This window comes from Lepisma saccharinum, chromosome 4, assembly GCF_977018435.1.
Source record: "Lepisma saccharinum chromosome 4, izLepSacc3.1, whole genome shotgun sequence".
Taxonomy (NCBI): Eukaryota; Metazoa; Arthropoda; class Insecta; order Zygentoma; family Lepismatidae; genus Lepisma; species Lepisma saccharinum.
In genome coordinates, this window is record NC_139232.1 from 40,905,768 (window position 1) to 40,919,523 (window position 13,756).

Below are 13,756 nucleotides of genomic sequence, written 5' to 3' on the forward strand. Positions count from 1 at the left end.
AAGCCCGTTTTGCCGCCTGAATGCTGGCAACCACACACAACATTTGATTGCATTTGTGACGTCATATCCCGTCCTGAAGCGATGCGTCCCAGGGTTGCCAGGAACACTCATATTCTGTGAAAAATGACATAGCTACAATCAGCCACATTATGTACCGTAAAAGAAAACGAGAAAACACGTTCTTTAACCTAACAGGAAGTAAACAAACGACTCGAAAACTGGTAGAAAGAAAACAGAATTCAAGTGGAAGTGGTCATATGGAATTTTGTCTCAGCTTACATGTCAAATGTTTGCAAATCTAGTTACCAAGTTGGCATCTACAATTTAGTCTATCCACTTCGTCCTTCTGATACTAGTTGTCTGTGACACACTGAACAGATGACAAAATAGTAATGAAAGAACTCAAAATTCCAAAGGTAAGCAACACATAATATAATGTATATGCAGGGCATTATGAGGCAAGTGACAAAAATGGTTTAAAAAAAACAGGGATATAAGTAGTAGTAATACAGGCTCTCCGATGACTCTGTTTATCTATGCACTGGATACACATGTAATGTAATAGTTTGCAACTGTGAACGGGACAGCATATTCGTTACTGATCCATAATTAGATTGTTACTGTGGTTGTACGTGTTTTAGCCGTAATGTAACAACGTGAACCTCGGATACTTCCGTTATCAGCACAAAAGTCCACAAGGCATCTGGACACAAACCTGTAGATATCAACCTTGCAACGAGATTTGCAAATATTTGACATGTAACTGGGCGTAAACAGCCACATGTAAGCTGTAAGTCCAATAAAATGTATTGTTGTTGATATTTGACATGTAGGCTGAGACACAATCCGATGTTGACACTTCATTTTGAATACGTTTTTATGGTATACCATTTCCCATATCGTTGGTTCAGTTCCCCTTCCCCTGAGATGACTGCTGACCTTCTGGCTGGTAGGCTATGATGTTCGGTTTACTGGACGCGTTTCTCGCTTCGTTTTACACTTAATCATGTGGTTGGTAGTTTGTCAATTTTCACAAAATTTGTGTGTTCCTTGCAACCCTGCCGTGCGCTGTTTCGCAGCAGGAAAGGACATCACAGATACGATCAAATGTTGTGTGTGGTTGCCAGCATCCAGGCGGCAAAACGGTCTCTTTTGAACGGCTGTAGCTGCGAAATGATGCACCAACGAGAAAAATGTTACTGAGAGAAGTTGTTTGTTTTGATGTCCTCTATACGAATCTGTGGTCCGTGGGCGCCATTAAAATGACACCCTGTATAATCTTAATTCTGTAATTTTCCAAATTTATTTTGTTCCAGATAAGCAAAGGGTGGATTTTGGGTCCAGAACTGTGCGACATGTGGACATCCAGTGACGTTCTTTGCTGCACCGCCTCCATTCTTCACCTGGTGGCCATTGCTGTGGACAGGTATTATACTTATTTTTTACAACAGTTTAATCTGTAAAATCGCAGCAAATGGGAATACCAAATTATATTTTGTAACTTTAGCCTTCTGCGTTTTAATCCATGGTATACAGTTCAATATTTTCATTTGTTGCTAATTGAATGATTGAATTGATTGAATTTTTTGTTTAAGTTCACTTTATACACAGATAGCCTAATCGGGACTGGGCCTACGGTTAAAATGGTACTCAAACCACTGAACAGTGTGCCTCCACCGAGTTTCGCTTGATTACAATGCGACAGTTGTTGCTTAATCCAAGCAGCTCTATGCCCTACTCAGCATGTTACTAATCTTCTACCTAGACCTTCTATTGAGTGAAGAGCATGCGGAAAGGAGGTGTCTCAGATCATGATTCAAATGTTTGACATAGTTAACAATAGATGTCAGGGGCTATCAGTTTTGTTTTTATGCTTACTCTCGAACAAAGGGAGAGAGAGAGAGACGCTCAGTCAGTTCTAGAGACAATATGGCCGAGTGTGAACGATGATTTCATTTCGTCCATCGCGTTGCATTGCAGCAAAGTTTGACATACATGTAATATTTTGTTTTAGTCATTATATCTTCGTTATTATCAGTGAGTGTCATTCGCAATCATCCGAGTCGGAACACAATATGGGCGTCCGCTCCAGAGGCATGGGTTTGTGATAAAGCGACACGCAGTAAGCACTATCATTTGCTTTGGCGTGCATCGTACAAATTAGGCAGACCCATCTCGGCTCAAAAGGTAAGCACATTTTGGTTCATCGGTGGTGCTTGGGGTCCAAACTCCCTTCAAAATAATACAATAATGGGCAATTCTCTACGTGATCCACGGGACATTCGCACATGGTTAAATGAGTCTGGTATGCTGGTTAATTGATATTGCACTGATCTTTCATATTCATTGTTTTTAATACTGGGTAGTTGCTTACCATATGCCAAGAAATAAAATCCATTCTCAAATTAACAATGCAAAATTAAATACAAAATCTGTGCGATGCACGGAACTCAGAAAAACGTGTGAGAAGCACATAGTTGTTTTTAATTGATTATTTCTGTGATTTGAAGAAGTTTCAGGGTACCATATTTAGACACAGTTTGCTAAAGACTTTGTACTACAATATGCAATGAACAACATTTTTATATTTAAGAAAACAAATTTTTAATATTTTCTTTCCTTGTGTGACGCATGGGACATTTAATATGTGATGCACGGGACAGTTCACTCCCTTATGTTATCACTCCACTGCAGGTGATGTCTGTCTCCATAAACTACCTTAAAAGGTGGCAACACTATTTTTAAAGTATCCCAAGGACAAAAGATTTGGTATTTTAAGCCTTTAAGAAAAATTACCTCATAAATATATTCAACTATATGTTATTTAATTCTGCATAATGGCATTGCAAATTTGCAGATAACAGTGTAGGACTAAACTCCTGTATCCTAAGGGCCTTCCCGACGGGACAATGGTAGCGTCGTCGCCTTATAATCAAGGGGCTTCGGGTTCGATACCCGGTGAAGGTACATGGTTCGCATACCACTTTAAACTGTAGGTCCAGTCCCGATTAGCCTTACTGTGCATAAAGTGGACTTAAAGCAAAAACTCAATCAATCCTATATCCTATTCATTGTTTACAGCTGCTTCAACATTCTATGGTGAATGTCAGATATATCTTGTGTGCTAAGATACATGCTTTAAAGTAAAAATACTGTTATTTGCTTTGTTGGTACTCTGCATGAAGCAAGTGATCCTAAATCAGACACCATCGCCAATATTGATGAAGTTATATGATCGAATGAACGAATATCTTCAGAATTCAAAAGTAAAAGGCCTTGTTTTTGCAAGAACTTGGTTGCAAATACAGAAAAACATTAATGTGGAAGTATTTTGCAACTTCACATTGGAAGGGTGTAGTAGATGGAATCAGCGGACAAGCAAAATCACTTATTCGTACTCATGTAATGAGCAAAAGTAAATCTGCACCAATTGAACAGACTACTTCAGATTTTTCAGAAGTAATTAGAAATCTCATGCCCAAAACTAAAGTTATTTTGATAAATGAAGAAGTTGGGATGATGCTCAGCCAATTGTAGGTACCAAATCTATTCACACCATCAAAGCTGTTCAACGTAGATATTTATATTATACCCCTGAGAACGCTCCACCTTCTGAATTAGAAATTTGAGAATGCAAGTACAGGCTACAGCACTGGTGACTGGGACATAGTACGATATGACGACGAACACAATAGCAGTGCAGTTGCGAGAAAGGTTGCTGATGATTATGAGATATCCGTAATGGTGAAGGCTGGTGATACCATCCACTTGGCCGGCACCTGTGGCGAATTGGTTGGCACATCGCGCTACGACGCCAGGGGTTCCGGGTTCAAATCCCGTCTTGGGCATGGGTGTTTCATGATATGATCATTGAATCCCATCTTCGCAATTAGCCAAAAGTGGCAGAAAATCTAAATAAAATTAACCAAACTAAATCAAATTAAATCAAACTAACTACTGGAAGTAGCATTTGAAGACTAATAAGTTACTGTACCCAACCAGGAAAAAAAAAGGCCTCCTCACATAGTTAATTCCTGAGGACAGTTCAAGTTTCAAGATGTTATGCTTTGAAGTGTGATGCACAGGACACGAAAACTATTTGCAATGGTGTCTCAGTGGCTTGAATGAAATTGTAATAATTGCTTTCTCAGTACTTCATGTTGTGTATTGAAAGTATATTTTAGTTTCGAAATGTATTTCTACAAAAAATACTTTCTCTACAAGAAAAATTTAATATTTTGCGTGATGCACAGGACAAGGCCACAGAGTACTTTAAAAATGCCAGTTTTGCAGTGTATTAAAAGACTAATTCGTTTATTTTCATATTAAATACGTAGCTAACTAACTCTTTATTTGATAAATAAATATAATTCAAATATGTTAATTATATATATCTATAATAATATATCCGTACCTGAAGTAAAGTTTTAGAGTTTTTCACTTGTAAATTGACCTTCAACTTTACAGATGTTTATTTTTTTAATATTTTCTAATTATTTACCTGTTTCTTTGCTTTTCATGATGGTTTGGATTCTACTCTACCTAAATACTAGGGTGTATCGAAAAATTTTTTTTTTCGAAATGTTAAGGTGGCTAGTGCGGAAAAGTGGCCATTTGTGACCAAAAACATGTCTGATTTTTTTCAGATTTTTTGGAGGTCGTTTAGGTGGCGCGCATCGACCTTGAAGTTTTGATAGTGATTTGGTTATGCAACACGCACAACAATTTCACAAAAAGGTCATTATTTGGCTATTTCATGTCTTTTTTTTCTGCATTATGCTCATTTATTGTTTTGTTTATGGCAAATATGTTACATTCGTGCCTCAGGGGTGGTTTCCTATGCTGTTTACGTATGCTTTTGGTCAAAAATTGTCAATTTGAGGTTAAAAATTCCATATTTTCTATTGATGGTTTCCAATTGGTTTCGACTTTGTGTTTTATTCGAAAGTTTTCCGATATAAAAGACTAAATAAAATATTTTGGCTTTCTAATTGCTAACAGTTCCTCAATTACTGTCCAGCGCTTTGCTTATTTTCATAGCTTATTAATGCTTTGAAAATAACCCAGAGCTCACCACGAGGAGGTGGCTGGACTGCGAGCTCCACCCAAACACCCACCCAAATTATGTTGGCAAACATAATTTTACTAAGGGGCAGGCCAAGGTTTTCTTCTAGTTTTCTCCTTGAACTTTATAGTCACTTTTTGTTCGAAATGTCGGCATATATTCTCTAGATTCCAATTTCGCTTTGATGTAGCCATCACGTGCGCTGGCGCCGAAAACGGAAGAAGCAGCCTCTGTGATGATTTTCACAAGTCGCTCCACTCCTTGTGTGTGGCAGGGGAAGTCTTGAATTTCCGCTATTTTTTGTTTTTAATGTAGTCGTGTACTTCTTTATTTGTAATATTATTGGTCAACGGAGGCTCGTGGAGGGAGCACATACTACATAATGAAGGTGTACGCACCGGTGTGGTTTGGGATCAAGAATAAACCATCGATAACTTGACGGACCGATTTCTCCCACACCACTGGAGAGATCTGATTAATAGGGTCATTCAGCAAAATGGATTCTTCGCCCATCCTGAAAATCTCCTGCTGGCTTTAATAACAGACCAAAACCCAGAAATAAGAAGTCTTGGTTGGCAAAGAATTAAGAAAGCAAGAGGATTGAAAAAAGGCAAAATAATTCGCACTTTTGTTTTACCAACCATCAATTTTAATACAGACCAATCCTATGACATGGTTGATTGGGCTTCATGCTCCCTCCACGAGCCTCCGTTGACCAATTATATTACAAATAAAGAAGTACACGACTACATTAAAAACAAAAAATAGCGGAAATTCAAGACTTCCCCTGCCACACACAAGGAGTGGAGCGACTTGTGAAAATCATCACAGAGGCTGCTTCTTCCGTTTTCGGCGCCAGCGCACGTGATGGCTACATCAAAGCGAAATTGGAATCTAGAGAATATATGCCGACATTTCGAACAAAAAGTGACTATAAAGTTCAAGGAGAAAACTAGAAGAAAATCTTGGCCTGCCCCTTAGTAAAATTATGTTTGTCAACATGGGTGGAGCTCGCAGTCCAGCCACCTCCTCGTGGTGAGCTCTGGGTTATTTTCAAAGCATTAATAAGCTATGAAAATAAGCAAAGCGCTGGACAGTAATTGAGGAACTGTTAGCAATTAGAAAGCCAAAATATTTTATTTAGTCTTTTATATCGGAAAACTTTCGAATAAAACACAAAGTCGAAACCAATTGGAAACCATCAATAGAAAATATGGAATTTTTAACCTCAAATTGACAATTTTTGACCAAAAGCATACGTAAACAGCATAGGAAACCACCCCTGAGGCACGAATGTAACATATTTGCCATAAACAAAACAATAAATAAGCATAATGCAGAAAAAAAAGACATGAAATAGCCAAATAATGACCTTTTTGTGAAATTGTTGTGCGTGTTGCATAACCAAATCACTATCAAAACTTCAAGGTCGATGCGCGCCACCTAAACGACCTCCAAAAAATCTGAAAAAAATCAGACATGTTTTTGGTCACAAATGGCCACTTTTCCGCACTAGCCACCTTAACATTTCGAAAAAATGTTTTTTTTCCTACACCCTACTAAATACCATGAATATAAAATTAATATTGCAACTTCGTTATTTGATATTCTGGTTTCACTTTTCACAGAATTGCCCTAAAGTGAAAATATAGTTTAATTTTATGTACTTTTTTTAAGAAAAAAAGGCAATTGACTCGTTTATAAATCTAAAATCCAACATATTATATCTTACAAAGAAATTTAATATATGTAATATATGGTTTGCATGTGCAAACCTATGAAAGCCGTCTCGATAGCCGAACACGCTAAGTGGTAGGCTTTGATCTCGCAATCCAAGTTCCGGGTTGTAGTTCCGAGTTCAATTTCCGGTCTGGCCATGGATGTTCCTTGCGACTGTACTTCATTCTCTTCTAAGCATTATTCACTCCCATCGTCACGATTAGCCAAAAGTGGTAACAAGCAATGCTAAATAACAAAAATACTAATTTAAACTTATTAAAATGTATTTTGTGTGTGTAAACTGCTCGCCATTAAAAATGCAACACCCAGAAGGAGTAATCGGAATCGGACGAAATGTGTACAGTGTGTAGAGGAGAGGTGCAGAAGGAAATGATTAGGTGTTCAAGGCCGTCATGCGTCATGTGCGCCTGCCACGCCATCTGGTAAGTGGTACCTGTAGCAGGTCAGATAGGTGCAGAAGAGCAGTGAAAGTGCATGGCCGTGAGTGTAGTGTGTTAAAATCGGTCAGCAATGCCACGTCGTCGAATACGGCAGCGATTCCAGCAGGTTTCCCAGTTCGATCGCGGCCGAATTGTTGCATACCGTGAATGCGGATTATCCTACCGTGAGATCGGTGCCCGTGTAGGACGGAATGCATCCACAGTGATCCGTGTATGGAACCAGTGGGTCCAGAAAGGCACTGTAGAGCGACGTAGAGGTTCACAACGTCCGCGTCGGACGACGGAACGAGAGGACAGACGTCTGATACGCATGGCCCTTACAGACAGAACGGCCACGTCAACGAGGATTGCGCATGAAGTACGGGATGTTTTACAACATCCAGCGTCCCCACGAACCGTGCTTCGTCGTTTGGCGAACCGGGGAATTTTTTCCCGGCGCCCACTGTTGTTGATTCCTCTGACGCTAGAGCATACGCGTTTGTGTCAGAGATGGTGCCAAGACCGTCGTGCATGGATGGCGGAGTGGAATGCTGTAGTGTTCTCTGATGAATCATGGTATGGGTGCCATCGCCATAGGTGTTCGTTCGCGTCTCGTACGCATTCAAGGGACATTGAACAGCCAACGGTACATCACACAGGTTCTCACCCCTGTTGCTGTTCCATTAATCCATGCACTGCATAATGCCACTTTTCAACAGGATAACGCGCGCCCCCATGTTGCAAGGAATGTCCTCGCATTTATGGAAGCTAACCACGTTTTCCTGCTTCCTTGGCCAGCACGTTCGCCGGATATGTCGAACATGTCTGGTCCATGGTGGGTCGCCGGCTGGCCCAACTCAGGTTTCCGGCACGTAATGTTGAAGACCTCTGGCACTGTGTGGAAGCCGCTTGGGACGCCATACCGCAAGCAGACATCGATAGAGTCACTCTGTCCATGCCTCGCCGTGATGCAGCAGTTATTGCCGCCCGTGGAGGCTGTACACGCTACTAGCTCCTTGGGGTTATGAAACCATGTTCTACGTGTCACATGTCACACCGCCGAGCTCTAACTGTAATAATTTTCTTATCTTATTATGAACTACATATTTGCCAAGTTTCGTGTTTCTATCTCATTTCCTTCTGGGTGTTGAAATTTTAATGGCGAGCAGTGTATTTGTAAGAATGTGCGCGTGTGTATAAGTAATTCATATTTACTCCAAAGGTTTTATATATTTAATTCACTTTGTCATGTTGTGCCTTATTATTATCGAAACTAGACCTACAGTTTAACCCGGTGGAGGTACAGTGGTTCGGATCCCACTTTAAACTGTAGGTCCAGTACTAATTAGCCTTTATGTGCATAAAGTTCACTTAAAACACCAATTCAATCAATCAATCAAACCTACAGTTTAAGGTTGGATTCGAATCACTGGGCAATATGGCTCCATCGGAAATCGAACCATAAACCCCTTGATTACCACAACGTCATGGTACGTCATGGTACCCTGTACCTTATTGCCTAGTAATGTATATATAATACCGTATGTGAGAGCCGCTGTTGTTCATTCGGTAGGGTGTCTGACTGGCACGCGATTCGCTGGGTGAGTGATTTCTCGTGGGACTTTTTCTAGCAATTTCACTGCATGGAGCTGCTCTGGGTTTCACCCAGCCTCTATTTACACACCTCCACAAATTGGCGAAGATTGTGAATGTTTGGAACCCTACTTGCATACCCATATCATTATGCCAAGAGATGTTACAATGGGCATGGGTACCTTCACCTTTTTACATCATGCCATATCTACGGTTGGGGCGTAGGGAGTGGATTTTTTAAATGTACTCAAATGCCAGCTTACCGTCCATGCAGTACATCCTGGCAGCTACATTACTGCAAATTAACAAGTATCTGACGCTTGGGCTGATAACAAAAATAATCCGCTATGGGGTTTAACGTTATTATTTCTTGCTTTGTATGTGAATGCCACAGTACAGCATTAGCTTTTGTCACAGACGTGGCACTTTTTATTATTACTTAGTTTTGTTTGTATTCTACTACCTTTTTAGTACAGCGTTTGTCTCCCTCAATTTCATAATTTTGATTCACTGACTCATATTAGTTTTTGTTGTTCTTACCGGACTTTATGTCCCTGTATTACGTGGGATACAAGAACTAATCTATTTGTCAAATGTGTTACATTTTCCGTCCAAGTTTTATCTGTAAAGTTAGTGTGACTTACATCGTTTTACCTATTGTAACTGAAACAGAAGTCGTAACTTTCTGCAGCCACACTCAGATGAAATAAAGTAAAATAAAACCTTGTTAGAGAAATTGAAGGAAACATACTGTCAAGGGTGTTACCAAATTTGTGAACTGTCTTTGTAGGTAGAAAACCTGAAATAAGAAACTCTGGTTCCTAATGAACCTTATGCATTGAAATGTATGTTGTGTTATGTATAATAGAACAGAGTAAATACTCATCGTTTCTTCTCTTTAAAATATTCTTAAATTCAATATTAAACAACAAAAATGCCTGTGTCACTTGTTTTACGAATGATCTAGTAATTCAAGTTCAATACCAAATTGGATCCATACAATTTGATATCTTTTAAAAGTGTTAAACTATAAATAAAAATTGGATAATTTACAAAAAATATTTTCCCAACATTCCCACATTTCATAGGTTTGCTCACGAGTAGTCTCAATGCTAAGTAACCTCTGAAATATAAATCATGTATGAATTAATGTATTATAAGTTTTTGAGTGTACTTTTGTCGATAAGATCTAATTCTAATAATGATGGAACTTCTGTATTGTAGATACTGGGCTGTGACGAACGTAGATTACATCCACACCCGGAACAGCAGGAGGATTGGAATTATGATCGTCCTAGTGTGGTCCGTGGCGCTGATAGTCTCCCTCGCACCACAGTTCGGCTGGAAGGACCCCGAGTACCTCGACCGGATCAACAACCAGAAGAAGTGCCTCGTGAGTCAGCACGTAGCCTACCAGATATTCGCCACCTGCTCCACGTTCTACGTCCCCCTCCTGGTCATACTTTTCCTCTACTGGAAGATCTTCCAAACGGCCCGGAAAAGAATCCGCAGACGGGCAGTGAAGTCGCCGAACTGCCCGACGAGCAAGAGCACGCCCCCGAAGAAGAAGGTGGTGGTAGACAGGACGATCAACGAGAAGAAGGAGCTGAAAGACCCCGTGGTGGACGTTAGAGAGACGTCCACGGCATCGGCCGGTGGCGTAGGCGCCGGGCAGGAAACGACGGCCTTCACCATCACGAGCTCCAATAACGTGTCTCCCGAGAAGTCGTCGACGAACAACGGTTCCGCCAGTCACCAGAGTCACATGAGCGACATGAGCAGAATGGAGATCCTGCAAAAGGACAACAACAAGGAGAAGATGAAGGAGAAGCGCGAGAAGAAGGAATCCCTGGAGGCGAAGAGGGAGAGGAAAGCTGCGAAGACGTTGGCTATCATCACGGGCGCCTTCGTCGTCTGCTGGTTGCCGTTCTTCATCATGGCCTTGCTCATGCCTCTCTGCAGTTCTTGCTACCTGAACGAATACGTGGAGAGCTTCTTCCTCTGGTTGGGTTATTTTAACTCCACACTCAACCCGGTTATCTACACCATATTTAGCCCCGAGTTCAGGGAAGCCTTCAAGCGGATTCTGTGTGGCAGGTCGAGATCTCATTATAGACCCAGAAAGCTGCGCTGAGCGTGTGACAGATTAGCACACTAGACATTTCAAAGACTCTTTCAACTTCTGACACTTTATGCTTCCTTGGATAGAAAATTTCGGATGAATGCAAGATAAGGCAAAATATAATGAAATCAAAATTCTATTTTCCCAAATGTACATTAAAAATAAAAGCCATTCAATAAAAGACGAATCATAACTCTATACTCCAACTCTGTAAATCGCACTGGAGGCTCTACATGTTTGGGTGTTTTCAAGTGCATATGCATGATATAGAAACAATTGAAAAAGTACATACGAGAGATAATGGTAACTGGTATTGCTAAACTACACAGAACATTAATAATTTTGCTATCAGGTTAGTTTCATTGAAAAGATCGAAGATACTCATCACTAAGCTGTACAAAACACAATAAAATTCCTTTGTGTGAGTTAGCACTTAATCGATATTTTTTCACGATTGTTTTCATATGATATACTCTGATATACTGAGAATTAATTTATTTCTTATCAGACAATACTTTTTCAATGAGCCCTTACTCATAGACCGGAATATTTCAAATGAACGTGGAACGAGTATAATTTTACCATCTTGTAATTTAAACTTACATACAAAGCGATTCCAAGTTGAATAATATAAAAATATAAAATTTCACATGTTTGTATATGTAAATAAATACATACATACATACAGGTATATACTTAGAAATCACCATCTGTAAATGAACAAGCATTGAACATGGGAGGAGATACAGTACTTCTCATATAAAACGTTTCCTATGTCATGCATATGAGTCAGACCAACTTTCCAATGTACTGCTGCTGTACTAGTATTCGTAATTACAATCGGTAGCTGCAAATAGTAAACTTTTAAACAATTTAAATAGAAATAACTAATCAAAATTAAGTTTCTTGTCATTCTGCCGTAATTTTCTGACCAAGAAGCCTAATGTGTCTACAGCAAGTTTGTCCTTCCCGAATATTTTTTTTAATGTAAATTGTAGAAAACGTTTGAAACGATACGTGTGCACTTAATGGACACTTAGTCACTCACCGAAGTGTAAAATGAATGAAGAAACACCTGTCGACCAATATTATATGAGTTACTATGAAGAAGTGATTGAAGCAGATGGTATTCTTCATTTAGTAGAAATAGTAAACTAAGCGAAGTTATTTTTTGTGTTATATAATAGACATCTTCAAGGACATTCTTTTCAACTTTACACTCGCTGATTCTTCGGAGATACGGGGAAAAATCAACTTTTGGGTTGATTTTGCATATCGCACTTTCAACATAATGAAAGTAGTGTTAAATTTTACGAAAAATAAACCGGCAGCAGAAGTATTGCATAACTGAAGTCTTTCCAGACACTTTGAAATTGTTTTTATTCAACACTTACGTCAAGAATTCAACAGTACATATGTAGTATGTATAGCACTTGCAATTTTTTTAACATTTAATATATACCGAAGATTTATTATTTAATTGACATTCTTGTGTACTTTCCACTGTACTTACGTGGAAATTCTTTTACTTGCTTTTATTTTTGAAGATGCTTCTGTGGATTCAAGAAAAGATGTTAAACATCTTCTGGTGCAATGACATATTATTCTTTAATAATGTGTTAAAATTTCGTGTGTCCTCTTCACAGTGTTTTATAACATTATAACAATATACAGTGAACATTGTTGAAATAAGAGCAATTTCTCGCAAAGCAACAATGAGAATGTGGCAACAGTGTGATTCTACTCAACACAATAACACATCAAGACATTGTCAATCATAATCAAGATTCGTAATTGTGGATTTTGATTGACGAAATAACATTTGAAAAATAAACAATGTACAACCATACCTTAATGTACGCTAATACTTATCAAGTAAGTTTCCATTTGCAGTGTTAAAATTTGTGCAGCCCATGCCCAGGCAACCTCTATGTATATAGCATATTTTTTCTGTTGAAAAGGAGAGTGACAAAAAAAGGTGCGTACATATTCACTGTATGTGTCTGTGTACGTTTGTGTATAAAAAAGAATGTCCATAAATATGTACACATCATGTATTATACACATTATGCATGCGAATATACGCATGCGATATCGTTCACAGAAAATTATACAAAAGTATATAGGAAATTAAAAAGAAAATATTGAAAAATTACGTTTATCGTTATATATTTTTAGGTATTTAATACAGCATGGTCTAAGTTTGTTGATAACTAGTTGTACTGTGATAAAAATACTGGAAACGAGAGGAAAGGATACATACCAGATAAGTACAATGTGTTCGTACCAGGTTACAAGTTTTCATATAGTTTTTCATAGTTGTGTCTTGTTATTAGTACATTAATTGTTGTTTATCTTTTGTGGTTGTTTTTCATTTGAATCCTCCTTCAAAATCTCAGGTAAGTTTTTGATTTAAAAATGGTAGCATAAAACTAATTAATGAACAAGATGGTTATTGATGGTAATAAGCTGTACAATGCACATTTGTTTTGTTTTTTCTTTCCTACATGTTCAGGCTTGTTCCGGCGTTAAGGGTTATTTGATAATTAGACTACAGAGCTTTCAAAAATATTTGGTTGGGCTCAACCGAAAGGTCTGCTTTAAGTTTTATATATATATGTATATTTTTAAAAAAATCACAACCTCTTTTACTCTTACACTGCCAAACATGAATCGTTAAGTTAACTTGCAGAATATGGATAGAACCAGGGGTAATAGAAATATTGAACATATCAAGTTGGAGATTGTTTTGATAATAGCAATCAATTAGTAATTAAATTGCCCGGAATGTTTGGTGTAGCCTGATTGACAGAAACC

General features: G+C 38.6%; 1 protein-coding gene across 1 annotated transcript in view; it reads left to right on the forward strand.

The window, feature by feature from the left end:
• Window positions 1–12,983, forward strand: part of LOC145986427 (5-hydroxytryptamine receptor-like) — a 699,817-nt gene extending 686,834 nt beyond the window's left edge. The window contains exons 7-8 of the mRNA XM_083120442.1: window positions 1,317–1,426; window positions 10,042–12,983. Coding sequence (XP_082976568.1) covers window positions 1,317–1,426; window positions 10,042–10,951 — 1,020 coding nt within the window. The 3' untranslated portion in view covers window positions 10,952–12,983. The remainder of the gene's footprint in view (window positions 1–1,316; window positions 1,427–10,041) is intronic.
• Window positions 12,984–13,756: the final 773 nt, after the last annotated feature.